This window comes from Lepisosteus platostomus, chromosome 7 (assembly GCF_059453375.1).
Source record: "Lepisosteus platostomus isolate fLepPlt1 chromosome 7, fLepPlt1.hap1, whole genome shotgun sequence".
Classification (NCBI taxonomy): domain Eukaryota; kingdom Metazoa; phylum Chordata; class Actinopteri; order Semionotiformes; family Lepisosteidae; genus Lepisosteus; species Lepisosteus platostomus.
In genome coordinates this window covers 58,469,601-58,490,236 of record NC_142617.1, presented here as the reverse complement: position 1 = coordinate 58,490,236, position 20,636 = coordinate 58,469,601, and the positions used below count along the sequence as shown (strand labels likewise).

The window sequence follows — 20,636 nt, the reverse complement described above, 5'->3', positions numbered from 1 at the left end:
GTAGTGGACAGGAGAGGCTGACCTTTGTCAGGGGAGGAATCCAAGCGAGAGGCAAACATCAGAGTGGGTGGAGAATTCAGGAAAACCGCGGCTTAATAGGGAGAGCAAGCCAGGGCCTGAGCACTATAAGTACAATACTATAAGTATTGTAAGCCAAGGAGGAGCTCCAATAGTAAGGTCAGGACAAGCCAGGTCAAGAATCCAAAACAAGCACTAGTGAGTGTACACAGGGATAAAGACAGCAACTCAGCAACCAGGGAACCAGTAACACAGGAACAGAGTAACAAATTCTTCCATTCTTCCTTATTGGGAAGAACCATAAAATTAGGTGTAAGAAGGGGCCAAATGTAAACAGACAGAAAGATTGATGTGTGTTTTATCAAATAGGTGCTTGTTTTTCATTCAATAGTGATCATATGTCACCAGGTGAACCATGAAGAGAAATAATACAAACAACCTGTCTCCCGGCACCAGTTGTAGCAGAAACCAATTTACAGGAGACTTGGATCACCTGGAGATGATTTACAACCATGCCTGCTCCAGGTGACTCAGAAGATAGAGACTTGGATCTGATAGGGCTCGGGGCTCTGTCACAGGGTTTTGTTTCTGAGCCCCTTGAGTCTCGAGCTAGTTCAATAGCTGTGCTTTGTTTTGTATCCTGACCCCTGCTTGCATTCTGTACCTTGTTCCTGGACCATCCTTGGTTTTTACTTCCCTGCTCACTTGGCCTGTATCCTGTTTGTTTCTCCAGGATTCTGACCTGGAATTTCCCCCTGTGTGCTTCTCTACTGTGTCTTCCTAGTTCTGACCCTTGCTTTGCTGGACCTTGTGATCCCCTTGTGATTTATTGCACTTCCTTGGACCTGACCCCAACTTTGCTCTGACCACGCTTCCTGGACCACGCTTTGACCTCCGCCTGCTCTACCAGACCTCGAACTGTGCGAGTCCCACCTCAGCAGCAGATTATTGCAAATCAGGGTTTTATTTATAACTAAAATATCATCCAGGCATGAGTTTGCATGAAGGCTTTGGTTTCATGCAAACTCAGATTTCAGATAGCTAACACCTGTGCTGTTTAGTGAGGTGTTTCAGGTTTAATTCTGGTTTCTTGGATTCAAAACAGCAGTTTTCTAGGGCTATTTTTCTCTCTCTTCCATTTGCCACCTATTCTTATAACAGATATCTGTCTAAATCAGGAGATCTATGGTCTGCTCAGCTGGTTTCCCAACTCAGGACATTAGCTTTCCAATTTTTATTCCAGTGTACTTTTGTTGCAATGAATGGAGCAAGTCAATGGCCCAAATGAAGTTTCCATTCCACACAAAATGATTGAGGGGACACTTCAGTGCTCAATCAACACAAGCGCTGCAAAAGATGTCTGCATTCACACATGTTCAGAAGTCTCCAGGGCTCTTCATGCAATATACAAAATATGCAAGGAAAGTGAGAGAGGATGGCTAACATCTATCCCACATAGATCAAAAGTTACAGTGGGCTCTCATGTTAAAATACTGTTATATTTTTTGTGGGGGTTTAAGCTTAAATCATTTACCAAAGTTAAATACATATTGACGTTTAGTATTACAAGTAAAACTGGGATCAAGTTAAGCAGAATCTTCTTGTCTTTCTTTAAAATATAAACTATATATAGAACTGACACATATTTCCTGAGTTGTGCTGCAGGTGCAACAGTGCCATTTCCAAGTGAAGAAATTCTATACAAACCACACCCTTGCCCCTTGCTAAGCCATATTACAACAGCTTCTAAATATGACAATGGGGCTTTAGGGGGTGGCATGATAGTGCTGCTGGCACACAGCTCTGGGTCCCGGGTTTGAAATCTGACTGTGGATCTGTCTATATGCAATTTGCATGTTTCTTCTTTGCCTACTGTACATGTATTCTGCCAAGTGCTTCAGTTTTCTTCCACTGGGCAGAAAGGCTCAGTTAATCAGTGTCTGTAAATTGTCCCTGTACAGTATGTGTTTGCCCTACTATGGACTGACATCCCATCTAGAATCTAGTCCTACCTTGAATGATTGTGCCCTTGAGCATGAGATCCAGTTTATAACTTAGGAAAAGGTTCTGCAGTATCCTTATTCTGCTTCAGAGAAACAATGTACTAATAGTTAAAAATCACTAAAAACATGTTACTCACTGAATATTCTCAGAGCTTTTTGATATCCTGCTAACACCCTAGATACAAACGATGTCTAGTCAACATATCAAAATTGAAGAATCTAAAAAAAACCAATTACATTTTTTACTTGTTCACACCATTTTCTGTTTTGCAGATAAAACTGTGAAAGATTGGATACACATTAAGTGAAAGGCTTGTAAGCACTAAAGTAATCCCAGTTCGTCTATCAGATGCAATAGAATGTCCCAGACACTGCAGGCTTATGCATAATTACAGTTATAAATCTCAGCAGTGAACATACATTAGTTTCTTATAAACTGTTACATATTTTTTTCTTTCATAGTCATTAATACATAATACATCATAAAATTATCTGATGCTTAAAACTTTACCTCATGTTACAAGGTGATGATCTTTAACTTTCCCCACATTACTTTCCAACTTTCTTTAAAACTCTTTCTCATGCCTTATACAGTACCTTTCCTCCTGATCCCAACCCCAATTCACGCAATGATTGCATCAGCAGATATTTAGGAATAAATTAATGTTCACCTTTTTATGTAAAGTCCATCTCTATTCTACAATGCTTAGGTCCAGAATCATTTCATTTGCATGCTGTCTCACGCCAACTTGAATTATTGCATTGGGGAAGACAGCCATAAATTAATTGGAAAGGCAAAATTTTTCAATGCCAGCCGTTAATCTCATAAGTGATATTATTTAAATTAAAACAGTGGCACCAGGCTCGCTGAGATGCAGCTAAGGAAGATTAACTCAGAGCGCGCTGACATTTCTATTCATTTATACTCATCGCGAGACGAAGGAGTATCGCTGTGGGTTTAACTCAAGCAGTTTCGATGGAGAGGGTGCTATTTCACAAAGGCACACATTTGGTCTCTAAGTAAAACATATTAACAGTGTTAGGGAAACACAGTCAATCTCATTATGAAGAAAAATTATGTGGGTTTTAAACTTGCTGAAATAAGCTCGAAGACCCATTAGGCAACTTTTGAGTTACTCTCACACACGTATCACTAAATCAAGAACTCCAACCCGGAACTATAGAACTATAGTCCTTTGTCTTTCTTATTAAAAAGAAAGCTGAATAATATTGTTACGAAGTGCCTTTCAGGACCCTGTGCAGAGGACACAATCCGGAAGGGAGTGAACACACACAGGGGGGAGACGAGGAACTGGGCTGGTAGAGGAACCGGGGGGGCGTGACGAAGGTGCTCCGGGGGGCGTGGTTCAGGTGAACAGTCCAAAAGGAAGTCCAGTGCAGGCGAAGGTCCAGACGAATCCAAGACGAACAAAACAAAGTTAAAAACCAGAGCAGGATCCGGTGAGGGGTCTGGGGGGAAAGGGGGAATGGAACCAGACGCTCTAGGTCCCGGGCTCGGCTGGTTCAGGAAAGCAATGCAGAGCCCGGAACAGAGTGAGCATCTGGCTCTTATAGGGAGGCAGGAACAGGGAGCAGGTGCACAAAATCAACTAAAAAGTTAACAAGCCGGAGCACCCTTAAGGTGGAGGGACTACAATCGTGACAAATATCTTTGTTACCCCTTTTTATACGGTGCAATGTGACAGCATATAACAAATACAACCTGCAAATCAGGTGTATTTGTCCCGAAAACACAATATGTGTGGCAAGACTGGAAGTGATCTTAGTGACAAGTACCTGAGATAAAAATTCATGATTATCACTTCCTGAAAATAGATTATTCCAGCACATTAAAAATACTGTCCATCGTAACATCTCAGTGTGACCATTGTCCCAGTCTCTGAAAGCAAAGTCTAACCCATCCCTGCATTTCTCCTTGATCTTACTGTGGCTGATGCTTTCTGCTGGACCAAAATGTATAATACTCCCACAGCAGTTTATACTTTCTATTCACGTTTTCCATTTGATTGTTCTGTATTACTACTATTTTTGGAAACCACTCCAAAAGAGCTTGACACCCGTCTCTCCTTTGTATTGTGAAGGCATTGTTCCTGATTTACGTTTAATGTATTAAGATATCTTTGCATCACACTGGAAACCACAAGTTGTAGAAATGACATCTGATGGAAGGCATAGAAGGTTTTTGTAGACAGATGTTAGTATACAGACAAAATAATAACTGCCACACCTCCCACTCGAAGAAGAGAAGAAATGTATTGTACTTTGGTGTACAAATGTATTAGAACACCCAAGATGTATTATCTGTTGAGTTTTACAAATAAAAAAGAATATGCACATTTACTGTAGAGATTAGTTTGAAAATCTGAGTTTTGTAGTCAGTAACCTATGAAACTAAAATGATAGCCATGCTCTTTTCTAACATTGTGGACTTGTAGCTTATGTTTTTTCTCTCTTTTTCTTATGAATGAGATGACCATGTGTCAGAGACATCTACATAGCATGACTGTTGATCCGCTCCCGCTGTTATCCAGTTTTTTCTGTAACAATAACACATAAAAATCACAGAAGCACTGGGTGTTCTAGTAAACGTTTCCCAATCTTATAGTTGTTGCTTCACAGTTAAAAATCCTTGATACCAATATCTCAAGTCATGGCCAGATTCATTACAAATTCTATCAGAGTCAACAGGGTTTGCTATATCAGCAAAGCAATATACTACTAAAACCTCATTTAGAGTTCTGTTTTCCGCTTAGGTCACCATGTTACAGAAAGGATATTGTTCCCTTTAATAAGGTTCAAAATGAATGAACAAAATAATTGCTGGCCTGAAAGGCATGTCATAAACAAACAGAGTAAAGGAATTCAATCTCGTTAGTCTTCATCAACACAGATTGCAAGAGAATGTGAATTCCATATTCCTATTCCTCAAGGGTATCAGCAAAATCAACCCAAGTGATTTCTCCAAACTTAAAAATGAAACAGGAATCCTTGTTCAACTGGAAAACAGGAGGCTCCTTTTTTCCCCAGAGACTCCTAAGTGTCTGGAATGATTTAATCTGCTGTTTCTGTGACTATGTGGAATTTTAGGACAATAACAATAGCTAGCAGCCAACTGAGCAAGAGGGGCTCTCAATTGTATTAGTTCTCAAAACCTTATAACAACAACGAAGCCCACGACAAGACCACGAAGAACTCCTTTTTTCTGAGGCTGTGCTAAAACAGAGATTTGTTTTGAGAGAGGTTTACCTTGAAGTCATGGTGCAGCTCTGGACACAGTCTGACATACTGTCCCAGCTGTTCCAGGGTGCGATCTGGCTCCGGCTTCATGCGCAACAGCGTCAAATCTGTCTCCAAGTCGTCATCCTGCCCAAGCCAAAGGAAACAATGACATTCGTTGACAGCTCACTGCTTTCCAACACCTCCAGCCTTTAAAAACTAAAACTGACATTTTTAATAGACCTTAGCTCTTATTAACTTATAATACAGATATAGATATAGAACAATCTTGAATATTTTGTAATCATACAGCTCTCTTTAAAGAAAAACAATATTGTCTTCAGAAAATTGAGTTAGGTAAAAAAACAGTTTACCTGATCTTGCTTATTTTGAACAGAACCTACAATAGTACTGTACTGTATGTGGGCACATACTGTACAGTAGGCAGATTCTTCTGAAACAACACTTTCATTAAGAGAAATCTTAATCCAGACTAAAATCTGCATTTAAACTATTTTATTTTACTGAAGATGGTTCTCTCAAGCTCCATTTAGGGGCTGCAAACATTTTCACTCCAGAAAGAAACAAGCAATTTGAACCTAGGATCCTGGAGCTGTGAGGTACTAGTGCTAAACAGCACAACACCATGCTGCTCTAAAAGATACCACCACAACACCGGGGCTTAAAAAAGAAAATAAAATGTTACATATTAATGGGGATTAAGATAAGGGAAAAGAGCCATTAATGTCAATATAATTACAGATAGGTTACAGCAGGATTTACTGTTGAACGGAGGCTGAATGCGTGTGCAGTGAGCATGCATTCAAGACACCTTCTTCCCTGCCATTTCCAATATCGATCGTAACACAATCACAAACAACCACTTACTGTAAAGCTGGCAGCCCACTGCCCCCTCCCACCACCTGTTCTGTAATACTAGCCTTCAGCTCTGGGAAGAGCGCAGGCACAGACTCAGCAGGGGCTGCTTCCAGCAGCCACGCAGTCAGAGGTAAGCTGGGGCACAGCTATGGATAACTGACTGCTTGACAAAACACCGCAGACTGTCTGTCTGCCACCTCCATCGGAAGAAGCCAATGCTAAGCAGCATGCTACCCCAGGAGAACCTCATGGAGCAGAACGCCCTGCTGGTTTCCCTCGAAGAAAACAACTCATGATGAATGGGCCTCCTTGTCTGTGACAGCCTCGCCCTCTTCCCTCTTATCTCTATCAGTACGCAGTCGCAAAAGCATGCAGAAATGTCCGTATTCGAACATAGCTGTGCATAGCCCATGGCAAGATCAGACAGCAGGCAAATAAGTGTAAAATATATGATGGGAGAAGCAACAAGTGGAATAGACTGGCTCCCCCGTCTGTGACTTTCAGGGGAGGGCCGCAGTGGCATTGATTAATGCGGCATCGAGCAACTGTTATTAAATTAATGTGAGCTGGGTTTGCAGAGGGCTCATGTGAGTATCCATGTAAATATTCATTTCTGAAAAGAACAGATTAGTCATTTAATTCTTTTAGTGGAATTACTGTGAATACGGCTTTCGTAACAGTGTCAGCACTCTCGGCTACGTCAAGGGAATCTGTGTTTCCGCAAACACATCAGATTTCAACATCTCAGATTTTTCTGTATATACATTGACAGGAGCCTGCTGCACGGAAACTAGAAAAGAATTCATTTTCCATCCTCTGATACAGTATCTTCCTTAAGTCACTTGGATTTAAGTTATTCTTGATGTCCACTGTCCAGAAGGTCTTTTCCCTCTAAATATTGACAGGCAGCTTCACGTACACAATACAGCTGCTTCCCAGTTGCCACATCAGGAAGTCATGAAAGATTCTTGAATAACTAAATTTGAAATATATTGCATGTAATTGAAAGTACATTTTCAAAGGTTGGTGTAACCTGGTAAAATTTAGCTGTATTGTTTTACCAGTTTGTCCAAAGTACTGTAATGTACTATTTGGGAAAATTGTTTTTTGTTTATTCCAGCTCTGAAGGCAAAGTTCTGAGTTCAGTCTGGTGGGAAACCAAACATAATAGTTTTTCAGGGCCTGCAAATGAGATACCAGGACAGCAGTAATTCTTCTGAATCATCCCTACTAATCAAAACCCTTAATATGCAAGCATTAGAGGACGCTGCTTTTTCCCATAACTGTCATCGTATAAAACACAATAGGAATTTACTTGCAGTTATAATAAAGGACATCACGTGCCATTTATTAAAGGAAGAGGTGTAAATTTGTGAAACTGTGTGCATGGCATGCTCTCTTATACATTAAGTGTGATTTATAGTAAGCTAGTGCACACAGCAGCTGCACACTGCTGTGCTCAACAGCACATTTTCACAGACTGTTCTGCACTCTCAACAGCAATTTGACCTTTCCAATGCAAAAAATTGCATCCACTGTAACTATATGTTGAGTTCACACGTAATGCATGGTGAATGAGGCAAACTAGTATATTTTTTCTCATATACCACTAGTGAAAAAATAAGTATTTCCATATTAAACGAATTTGCTTGAATGTTTGTTTTTAGAAAGACAAAATGCAAACGTTTGAGAATAACAGTAATGAAATATAATGCACATCCCAGGGAATAGCAGTAATAAATCATACGAATGCATGGCTTTTCCATTTTCGTACTGGGAAATGAAGTAAAGCCCTCAACCCACCTACCCATCATAAACAAAATGCTAAGAAACTGCAGCTAGTAGGTGCACTGGCATTGTGATTCCTTTAACAGTTACCAAACACAGATCAGATCCACAATCTGCTTGAGACAATGACAGCCTTGCCACAACAACACAGCCATTGACCCTCCCAACTAGGGGAATGAGCCAGGGAGCAGCTATGACAGTGATGATGGGGAAGAATGGTGATGACTGCAAAACTCTGAATAAAGGGTAAGGGGTGTTTTATATTGAAAAGCCAAGCAAAGGAGTTTCCTTCTGAACCTTCCTTTGCAGAATCCTGTTGATGCAGGCCTTTTTTGGAATGGTAGATGACTTTGAAGGCAAACAGTGAAAAGTAAGACTTCTACAAAGATGTTGTGTTTGCCTTTTGTGCGAGACAAGTCTGGGAATCCAATCCTATACCTAAATCACTTACTTCTTCCTTACTCTCCAGTTCATCATTTTTCTCTTCATCACTTTCCTCTTCCACGTCACCATCTTAGAAAGAAAAGAAGGGAAATATATAAATGTGAAGGTTCCAGACCATTATAAATAACTTAACACTACTCCAAAACACAACCTCTTTCTGGTACTTACTTGCTTGCTGCTAAGCATGACCAATTGTAATGCTAAAGCAATGCTCAGTGCAGCTGTAAGCTACTAATAGCAGTTAAATTAAATATTAGTAAGGCACTGGTGAAACAGAGATCAGAAAACACCCCAAGTATGAAAACTTGATTAGGACTGCCGTGCAAAGTAATAAAAGACAGTTTAGCGGAATAATTTCTCTTACGCCCTAGCCACAATTCAGGAAGGGATCACTGCAGTTTACCAGATTACCTTTTTTTTTAACTTTGAGTTATCTAGATGCAACTAAACAGTGCACATCGTCTGCAATCATTTTGATGTACAGTACATTAGGGGTGAACCGATAAATCAATTATTACGTGAGAGTAGAGAGAAATCAAGCCTTGAGAACTCAGCTCTGCATCAGTGGGCACTTACTGTGCTAGTAAGTCTTCTGAGCTTTCTGCAGGTCCATTTCCTTCCCTGTTTCCAGGGCTCAAGCACTAGCATGCACTGTTCTGCCAGACGGATAATTTTTCGAGAAATCTTGCTTGTAACGTTATGGCTTGATTCAGCATGTTGTCTGCCAAAACATGCTGGCTCAATGTGCTGGCCTGGGAAACCCACTGGGGAGGCAGAGGGCAAAGCGAAGGTTACATCAAAAAGTTAAAAAAAAATAAATCACAGAAGAAATGCAAATCTTCCTCAGCAAGTCAGAATGATCCATGACAAGCCACACTTCAATCTGCCTCCTGGCGCCAAGGATACGGGGAGAGATTTCAATTTGAAGGGTCATTATTGCACAAGCCCTGCAATCGGTGGAATGTTAGCAGCAGAGATGTTAAAAAGCCCATTGTCCTATAACAGGTGACAGAACTACTGTACATGGAAGCTGTACAAACTCTTGTTGCTGTCAGTTTGCAGCCCTTAAACACAGAGCTCTCTAGTCTGTCAAGAAACCTCCAGATTCAGGCATAGCTACTGTAGCATTTCACAGCTAATTGCACAGGCAAGAAAACTCAGGAAATAACCTTTTTACTCGGATGGTTCACAGACACATATAATTTACGCAGCAGAAATATATAAATAGATCAATTCTGGCATAAAGATTATGACATTGATTGTGTCGTTACGCCACACAAAAGAATGTAAACTTTAATACTAAATTAGCGCCTTTAATTAATTATTGTACTTTGCTTTTGTTTTCATTATACAAAGCACTTTCAGTTTTTAGTTTCAGTATTAACTGTGTATGATGTGCCTCAGATACCAAAAATAGCTTTGCAGGAGTAAAATTTCTGTTTGAAGTATGGCTCTGTGCTTTTTACTGTATCCAGGGACCAATAAGGGTATCTTTTCACTCAGCTGATCTAAGACACAGAGAAATAGGCATCTAGTGCAGATTGCCCAGCAACACTCTTGAAGCTGATGATCATTTTGTAATCTATCAGCTGCTGGCAACTCACAAAACAAAATGGGTCAAAAAGTCTCCTCTCTTGTATAGTCTACAATGAAGGGGGGATTTTCCTTCTGTTTAAATCAATTGATTACTTGTAACAAATTGACCCCAAAAATATAGAATGCGATTCTTTATGGAGGTCCACAGAGCTTCAGTAATTTGCAATGAAACAGCTGAGTAATTCGTTTCTGACTCCAAAAAGTATTTTAGAAAATAAGCACATTCTGTTTTCAGTTCTAAAACATATCACCTCCTAATTTCTTGTGACTCTCTGACCTGGTTTCATGGTTGAGCTGATGGTAGCCCTTTGGGTTGACTTTATGATTGCATGCAGAGTTAGAATGCATAAAGTTAATCCTTAAGGGTGCTCCTTTTGTTCAGCACTAAAGATATTACAGTATGTTCCTTTAAAGTATCTGTGTATATTCAGGGTTTATACTCTTATGAAATCAGCACTAAATAGGTTTATTTTTATTATTTATATATTCAGGGTATTACTTTTATAGAGAAAGATTTTATTTTGGTTGGAGGGGATAGAAGCGAAACAGTGTTGTTGTTCACTATGATAAAGCACAAGGGACATTCTGCATGCTTGGTTTGTAATACTCAAATAAGAGAAGGGAATATGCACAATATATCAACAGTCAACAAGGAAATTACATCGGTACTAGTTTTCTGAGCTCCAGAGAAGCCTACTGCTCACAAGATTCTATAATTCTATTACTAGAGTCAACTTCACATCACAGGGAAGTAAGCTAGACAGCTGACAGAGTGATTAACATCTGCAGACTTTATCACTTTATGTTGCCAGGGTAACTGTGCCAGTGTTGCCCAGAATGACATGCTGATAGTTGTGAAGTAAGACACTTTAATAAACAGATACTGTACGTGAATTTAGGAAACAAAGTAACAACCGGTTAGACCTGCTAGTGCAAGGATTCAATGTTGTTTAACTGCCCTGAAAATATTTAAATTGATTAGCTATGGCTTTTTATGCAGCGTGGGTTAGGTCATACCTGTTATGTTTTCCCTGAGGTAAGAAAGTAGATATCCTCGTTTCAAAGTAATCAAACTGAAAATAGAGAGTGCCATTTTATTTTGTGGTAGAGGAACTTTTGTTGACTTGTTGAAATTTAGAAGAAACTTTGTGGTGCTCCTAATGAAAATCGGATTGTTTGAAGTTGTTCTGAGTCTGGGGACTTGCCATCCACATGTGATGACCTTGAATGTTTTCATATTTCTGTCCAGGGCTTTGACACCTCTATAATATTACTTACTGTACATACTCAGCTTATTCATATCTTGTAGGAAATCACTAATCAACACTGTACTGAACAATAGCAGAGTTGTTGAAGAGTTGGATATTTAGCAGGATTATCCAGGAACACTATCAGTGCTTGCTCCTAGCAGAGACTTTTGTATTCAGGTATTTCTGGTTTAGTACCCATTGTTGTTTTGCAGCAACTCGGTTTAGTCTTTCAGAATATTTGCCTTCATATAAATAGTGATCCTGAAACAAAGAGTTTTCAAGAACCTCTAGGGACTATGCAAAAAGTTTTCTTTTATTCATGAATAGCATCATAAAGGCATTTTCAAAGTAATCTGTTTCAGGAGTTTTTTTTAATATTCAGCTTTTTTAAGCTTTAGAGTTTGGAAAATGAAAGGTCTGTAAAATAAACACTTTATACTGTAAGACTCCCAATTCCCAAAACATACTGACCAAAATAATAGAAACCCATGCAGTATAAACTGCTTGAGCAAAAAGTAGCATATGTTTCATAACTGTTCTGAAATATTTCCAATCCAATCCAGTCTATTCAGTTAACCAGGAATTCCTAATTTACTGGCCAGTCAGTCTTTGACGTAAAGGTTGATGGCCTACAGTATGTAGTGTTGTAGATAAAATGCTCACTAAGCCGTTCTACCTTGGATAAGGTGTTGAAGCTCTTTGTCTTACCCTGTGGGCATGGTGCATTGTCAGCACCTGAGGGAGGACTGCCAGGCAGGGGAAAGCTGTAGACACTCTGATCAGAAGAGAGCGGAAAGGGGCATTTGGGGTAGCACTTCCTCATCAGCTGGGTAGCGGACGTCACCAATGATTCCAGAGCCTGATTTGCCAGGCAGGCCTAGAAACAGCAGAAGCACCAGAAACAGCTGTACAATCCATCAGAAAATCATCCCTGCAAATTATAGAGCACCATTCAGGACTAGCAACTGGAGGCACTGCACATTGAAATGATAGAAAAGGGAAGACAATGAAAGAAAGTAGGATATACAAAAGAGATGAGGAAGGAGCCAAAGTGCAGTCTGAATGGTAAAAGCAGATTTTCCCATTATAATTTTATCCGTTTTCTGTCATTGTTTAAATGCATGCACAGTGCAATGTGCATCTTACTACACACTACTGCTCAAAACCTTGTCAATCCATTTTAATAAAATCAAAATACCAGGGATACAAAACAAAGCACTTAACTTCAATGAAGAATTAAAATGTATTGTTCCTGATTAAGTAACTTAATATAACTTAACTATATATATATAATATAACAGTACACTGTTTTCTTGCTACACTCCATCTTCCTGGCTATTGGACAATTATTATGAAGATTCATTGCCTTTTTATTCTTTTGCAATTCCAGAAAACGTAGTAGACAACAGTAGGCAAAAAAGTCAAAGTTTAATTTTTCAAGAGTTTTTACCATAAATTGAAATGGCTAATTTTGACTACTACAGCTACAATATGCTGTCTGTTTCAGTTTCCTAACGCTAGTCTATGGGAATAATTATACTAATAATCTCATCTCAACAAATATGTAGTGAGCAGAGATACTTTATGATGCACAAAGGATTACTGGCACAGCAGAGCTCACCTTGGTTTCTAAAACAGCTTGAGCAGCTCAGCACTGACAAGCACCATAACTTGTGAATGAAAACTCCTTTAACAGATCAGTTTTGATTAAATGGTTTATACGTTTTGTGTGCTTTTACAAGGGTATGTATTCTGTATGTGAGTGTATTGTGTGCTATATAGGTATAATAATTTTTCAAAGTTCTCAAATCTCTAGCTCTCTTGGAAAAAAAATCAATACCTCTACCCTGGGCTCATGTATCACTTCACCAGCTATCCTCAAAGTCAAGGTAGTGTTAACCTGCTTGTACATCACGGTTTTAGAGCATCATATCATATTGATTTATGCTTGTTAATAAAGTGGGTATATATGGCATCAGGTAGACTATGAGCACATGGAATGAGCAAAAGAAATCACTCTGAGAGTAGAATGTGAGGAAAATTAATTATATAAAACCAAAGGAAAGCACTACATAAATAAAATCAAACATTTCAAGTCAAAATCAAACCAGCAATGAATGCAGTTTACAGTTTACAGTAAATGCTCACAATTTAAATTATCCATTATACCACTTTCTTGCATTTACTACAGGCACTTCAGTGTCCTCCTGCATATAGCAAACACACAGTGTCCCTAGTTTCCTTTAAAATGATAAAATTAAGATGAAACGCAGCAGGTTTACAAAACTTTGGGAGAGAATTCATATCACAATAGTTGAGTCTATACTGCTTTTATGCAATCCTGCACACCATTCAGCACCCTGGACAGCGCTCAGCAGGAAAATTCAGCAGCAGCAAACCCCAGCAGTCAGCCCAATTCGAAGGAAGTGATGAAAACCTGCCAAACACCCTTTGTGAAAGCTAAGCAAGAATTGCAAGTCATTCACTTAAGAACACAGTGCTTAGAGCTCCTCGTATTCTTCATACTGTATAACTCACTAGCACTACAAAGACACGGGCCAGAATGCAGAAAAATTATACATACAGAACATGTGTGACAGAAGATACTATTCAGTCAAGATCTATCCAATACCTATCAGTGTATTTCTGTGAGATCTGTTAATATCACAGGTCTCATCTGACATTTCTAAATTTACAAAAATAAAAGACTTGTATGTCCATGTTTGTGTTTATGAAAAGTGTTTTACTGCACTGCAGGGGGCTGCTGTCTAAAACAGCAAAGAAAGGATTTAATGTTGTGGAATACACAGAGGAAAGGAAAGACTGGGTAAGGGGTGAAAAGGGTGTTTTTAGACTTAATTGAGATTTTCTGTGGATGAGAATGCAACTCATGAAACAAAACAAAGTCACTTTTGATGGGTGTGGCATAAAATCTTGCAATAACAGAAAGAAACTTGGAAACACAAGAGCACAGTCAAGAGAAACTGCTGTTCATCTGGGCGTGTTAAATGTGACAGGCGCAGTCCCACGAGGGGGCAGTTTACCTGCGTGGTGTGGAAGAGGAGGCGCATGCCCCCCTGCTCCATCAGGGCGCTCCTGCCCATGGGGAGGCTGGTGGCGTGGTGCAGGCAGTGTAGAAGGGCCCGACGGATAGGCACACGCCTGTTGTCCGTGTCCTTCAGGTGCCAGTCTTCGTACAGCTTCAGCAGGGCAGAGATGTAGCCCCTGCCCACAGTGCAGCGGACGTTGGACTCTGGGAGGGAAAGAAGCGACTTGGCTTTATCCTTCCATCTTGCTACTTCTTTCTGCCTCTTTCTTTATTGGTCTTCTTCATCCCAGACTCATTGGTTTCATGCTTTTCCTTTTTTCATAAGCCCACTGCCTGACTTGAGAAATACATGTACTGTATGTGCAATATCTGCACAAAGAATTACATTAGACTACTTATTGCAGGATTGTTTTAGTCCTACCCAGTAAATCTATTGCGTTCGTGGTGTTTTTTTCTTTTTTCAACAAAATGGGATATAGGAAGAAATAGACACAGAAGTGCTGTAGCAGAGAATTTAACAGATTCCTTTGGAAAATGAAAAACTTCTGCATCTGTACAAGTATGAATCATTCTTATAAATGAGGAAATTTGTCAGAAACAGCCTTCTAAAAATTGAGAAACTTTGGTTATTTGTGTGGATGCAATCCTCATATTTAGACGGAACACCTTAAAAGAGTACCAGGAATTAATTTCTCAAAACCACTGTTGTACGGTATTACTCAACTGACTAGAGCTGAAAAGTTTTTACTTGTAATGACCAAAACTGAAAATGTGCTAGTTTCATTTCTATTAGACTTTTTACATGAAAACTATTATCAAACTTAAAGAATTACACAATAATAGAAGCTTAATGCCATCTCCAATCTCAAATACAAAATTCCATGCAATTAGTTGTTATGGCAATAATGTATTGGAACGTAAAATAATAAGAAAGAGAACTAAAGATATCACTGAAGTAATTTCTCCACTTGTTTAGCAATATTCAATTATTGTAGTATTCTTAATTTCCCAATTATTTAATTGCTTTGTTCATGCAAATTGCAGCTATGTGTTGATAATTTTTTTTTAATGGAAAAATAATTTAAAGATAAAAACAAGCTGTGATTTCACTGTGTTTTTGTGCTCCTTGATATTATTGTGTATTATCAGGTTCTTTATTAATTAAGAAGAATAACATATGTTTTGTGATTATCTTCAAATCCAGAAGGAGCCTTAAAGTTTAGTCCTAAATGGATTAAAAATAATTAATTGGAGTGCATAGACCTTTTTTCTTATTATTTTTTAAACCAGGAATGAACTTTGCATCAATTAATATATTAGCAGCATTAGCATAAGAAGAGGTTTTTTCATTTGCATTGGCCTCCTGTCTGTTTACTCTGTTGTTCTGGGTAAATATGTATTTCATGCAGCTGTATTAGTTATTAATATTTATATGGACAGTGCTGCTTTGTTTCTTTGTGTTATGCTTCACGGTACATTTTATTTAAAAATCTAATGAAAATAGGTGTTCTGCTGGCACAGAAGAGAAAAATAAACTAAACACTAATAGCAGGGAGAGAGAGGGGAGAAACATGAGTCCAACATGAAGGGTCTTGTGTTCTTAAAGGCAGGGGCGGGGAGCGTCAGAGCAAAGACTGCAAAGGAACAAAACAAGGTTTATTCCTCCATGAAAAGTAAAAATAAACAAGTTTTTTACTTTCTTTCTTTGTACTGTTCAGTATGGAAGTTACCTCTTCCTTTTGCTTTTGGGAAAAGCTTTTCAAAATGCTGTCACAGACAGGAAAAAGAGTAAAAAACTGAGCCTCTTCCCTATTAAAAAGAATGAAAATAACAGAGATTCTGTAAAATACTTAACACAAAATGAAGCAAAAAAAAAAACATCTCTACTGAAGAGTAGTTTTCTGAATCCTTCAGGGTTTGACGGGGACTGTCGAACAAGAATATAAAGATATTTATACCACGGGGCACAGAAGTGAAAAATGGACAGTTCTACACCATTGAGGGGTGATACATGTCATTGGGTTTGGTTGAATATGTTGAAAAACCCTGCACTGCATCTGTAACACAATTCTACATTACAGGCTCATTGCATCAACCAGCAGAATAATTAACATTACCAATGTACTCTGAATTTGAAGCCAAGTTTGTGAGCAATGGTATTGCAAAGCTGAATGAACTATCATGGAATGCATTACAGCACATCTAGGCAACTGTTTTGTTACTGGAGGAATTATTTGCTTAGCATTGATTAAATCCACATAGCAATTAGAATATGTCCTACAATTCACTGCAATAGCACAGCAGATCATACTTGAATTAACTGCCATACAACTAATATCTAACAGCCTGGCTGAATGTAATGATTAAAACACAAAATGTATGATACAGACATAAAAAGCTGCATTTTGGTAGACTACCTGCTCCAGGGAAAAGTTAGAGAATGGATAAGTTACCTTCTGCAGTTACTGTTGAATGGGTAAAAAGAAGAACAGTGGATTAATATAAATTCCTGTGTAATGTTCCAAATGCCCAACTCACAGTTTCAGAGTCAATTTGACGTGACACTAGACACAACCATAGCTAACCTTCTTCACCTTTTTTCATGACAGTGAACAAGTTTTCCTATAAGAACTTTTTGGAGCTGGTGAATGTGAAGTTCATAATGAAAAGTGCAGCCAAACTGTACAATTTTTATCTTTCGTCTTTATTATTTATGAAGCTAAAGCTAGGTCATGCTAAGGAAAGGTCATAGAGCAGTTCATATTGAAAAATAAAAGGCACCAGTGCAAATTCAAAGGGCATAATGTTCTAAACATTAGCACTGTTAATGTGTTAACCATGTAACAAGATACTGTAAATACACTTTAATCCATAATAAAGATACAGTTGCTCTCAATCTATTGGTTTTGGAAAGACTGAAATTAAAGGAATTTTAGAAACCCCAACCACTCACTTTAGGCTGAGACAAAAGATTGCCAGCCAGTCTGCCAAGATAATATGTCAAAGACATCAATTACAGGTTAAGCTAGTTGCTGAAACAGTGCATGCCAGGGACAGGTCGCACATACTTTCCCATTCATTTTTCTCTTAAGTGCTGCTTCACTTGAAGGGGTTGCACCAAGTGGCTAAGCACAGTGAAATAATGCCCTGGCTGTGTTTCAGACACAGGCTCTAGGCCTATGCTGGAGTATCCTATTGCATTTCCTTATCCTATAAGACTGAGGTGTACATTTCCCAACTACTGCAATAAAATAAAAACTCATTTCACCCTCTTGAACCAGTTTCCTGGACTCTCCTGCAAATGAACTCTTCATTCCATTTATGGGAAATGTACAGAACATGTAACAAATGCTAGAATGCAGCCAAAACTGTGCATCACAGATGAATTAAAGCTGGTTTTAGAGACCCTGTAGATTCGCAAGGAAAAAAAGACTTGTCCACCGCAGGTCAGAATGAGCTGTGTTCAGCCTAGTACACCTGCTCGTATCACTTTCCCGGTCAGCGTGTTTGTTTATGGCCACGCACGCTTTGGGTGCTGGTGTTCATACTCAACAGGACTCACTTTACTCTCAGCTCAGTGCTTGGGGCAGGTGTCTCAGCCAGCCAGGACACAAGCTGAGAATACAGCTTACTGAAATATTAATTAATAATAAAAATGGAACGGATTTCACCTGGAACTCAAGTGGATCAATTTTCAGAAATCAGGCATGAGCTAATACCAAATAAATCCAGTTATAATCAAAAATCATCTGGATCTTGGTTTGTACATTTCTCAGGTTTTTAGATGTTCAGATTGACGCAGGTTATTCACATAATAAATATTCTTTAAAAATGGGGCATTAGAGTTGGTTTAACAATCTCTGTGCCATATTGAAATTACAAAACCACATACCAATGACTCTTAGGAGATGAAGAATCGGAAAACAGCATACTGTACATGCAGGGCATATTCAAATGTTTTTTTAAATGATTTTCTTTGTAAAATATGTATGAAAATACCTTAAATCATCTAAGGTAACTATATACTGTAGCTACATGAGTCTACAGATCTATATCTTTATTGCCTGCAAAGCAACGACATGATAAACCAGCAGCTCAACAACCATTTCCAGCAGTCTGATTAATAATATTCACAACCCCCACTTCAAAACACCTTTAATTCAAACAATAACAGTATAATTTTCAAAGAACGTTTTAAAAGGATAAGACTGAAAAAGATTTAGCAAAATTAGAAGAAAATTGGTTTATCTCATTATTAAGAAAATTAAATACCAGTCATGATTACGTGCCTAACAAAGAAAAGCCTTAAAGAAGCAGTTGCAATACTGTCTCAGGTCATGCTTTTTCATGATTGTTCGTTCCAAATGAAAAGACAATCTTAGATATTAAATCCAAGAGCAACACAAGATCATATTTGTGAATACAGTTAATGTTTGGTGAATTTCAATCGTTTCTGACTCACACTTGACATAAACAGCAATACAGAAGCTGAGACACAGAAAATAAATTCCTAACCACTTACTATTGCAGTAATATATTTTTTTTATATCAGAAGTGCTAGGATGTAAGGGTTTTAATCAGACTATTATGTAGCAAGAATGCCTCTGAAAAAGATTTTTAAAAGAATCCAGACATAAAGATATGCGCAGGCAGAGATACTAAGACTCTATATTACATCAACAGGTTTATAGCCTGTGTTTAAACCTGATAGGGCAAATGGGCAAAGCAGAAGCATCCAATCACATGGTCATGCTGCCACCTACAGGCAGATTAACATGCTTTATTATTACAGCCTACCTCTCTGTTTACTACTCACGAATTTATAGCTAAGAGCATTTTTATGCAAGCAGAATTCAACACTAATTTAATTTGTTTTTGCATTGAAAGTACACCGTACTGAAAAATAACAATATGCAAACTAGCCTGAAAGCATGTTGAGTGAATGTTTATTGAACTATTTTACTCTTGCAGTTTTACGGTGCAGTACATTTCATTATCACTTGCAAAACAAAGCAGATGTCATCAAGAGATCTGAGGCTCAGCACCTATTTCACAGAACCATTGTGCAACCAAAGCTACTACTGTGTCATTTTGAACTATTACATCTACATTTTTTTTATTACTTAGTGTATTTTTTTCATCCATAATATAAGTGAAACCTATGGTTTCAATGCAAAGAAACGGGCCAGGCTATTCAGTTCTGATAATGATCAAGCTTGGGGTACACAAGTAAGATGGGAATATTTTACAAAAAACTCTTGTTATGCCGTAGAGCTAACCTGTTGCAAAAACACTTTGAGAAAATGTTGTTAAGAGTCTAATTCTGATGATTGAAACGATGGTGAGAAGACTGAGCCAAGCGCAGTGTGAAGCTTTACAAACCATACAATAATAATAATTGCTTACACTTATATAGCGCTTTTCTGGACACTCCACTCAGAGCGCTTTACAGGTAATGGGGACCCCCCTCCACCACCACCACTGTGCAGCATCCACCTGGATGATGCGACGGCAGCCATAGTGCACCAGAACGCTCACCCCAACTCAGCTATCAGTGGGGAGGAGAGCAGAGTAATGTAGCCAATCCATAGAGGGGGATTATTAGGAGGCGATGATTGGTGTGGGCCAATTGGAAATTTTGGCCAGGACTCTTTTCGAGAAACGCCCTGGGATTTTTAATGATCACAGAGAGTCAGGACCTCGGTTTTATATCTCATCTGAAGGACAGCGCCTGTTTACAGTATAGTGTCCCCGTCACTATACTGGGGCATTAGGACCCACATGGACCGCAGGGTGAGCGCCCCCTGCTGGCCCCACTAACACCTCTTCCAGCAGCAACCTTAGTTTTTCCCAGGAGGTCTCCCATCCAGTTACTGACCAGGCTCACACCTGCTTAGCTTCAGTGGGTTGCCAGTTGTGAGTTGCAGGGTGATATGGCTGTCGGTATGTTTCAAGAAATGTTTCAGCCAGGGAGAGCATACCTTTAGAGAAATATTATTTTTACTCACTATGTTCTGAAGTGATCTGTATCCATTACAAACCCTAGTTCCTCCTTACAGTAGTTTATAGTCTCCCATTATTAGAATTGCAGTTTTACCACAGTATTTTCCACAAATAACCATGAAGATAATATTGGCTGTTTCTTAACAGGATTTCACAGGGATTCTCATAAAAGCTGAACTGTGGAGGAATCGGTTCTCCGTGAGCACCAGCCTCAGGAGAATATGTGCTTTGTCACCTTTAATTATGATCAGTAATGAGCTCAGGACGAGCACGACAGCTCTGCTGCAGATGGGGAAAGGATGAAAATTACAAGTGAATGACATGGTATAGGACAATGCCAAAGAGAAAAAAGAGAAATTTCCACATTGA

General features: G+C 38.8%; 1 protein-coding gene across 1 annotated transcript in view; it reads right to left on the bottom strand.

Moving 5' to 3' along the window:
• The window catches only part of agbl1 (AGBL carboxypeptidase 1), a 179,927-nt gene that overhangs the window by 132,027 nt on the left and 27,264 nt on the right, over positions 1-20,636 (bottom strand). Inside the window, exons 7-10 of the mRNA XM_088641438.1 lie at positions 14,260-14,468; positions 11,924-12,092; positions 8,377-8,438; positions 5,289-5,405 (exon numbers count right to left, since the gene is read on the bottom strand). Coding sequence (XP_088497564.1) covers positions 5,289-5,405; positions 8,377-8,438; positions 11,924-12,092; positions 14,260-14,468 — 557 coding nt within the window. The remainder of the gene's footprint in view (positions 1-5,288; positions 5,406-8,376; positions 8,439-11,923; positions 12,093-14,259; positions 14,469-20,636) is intronic.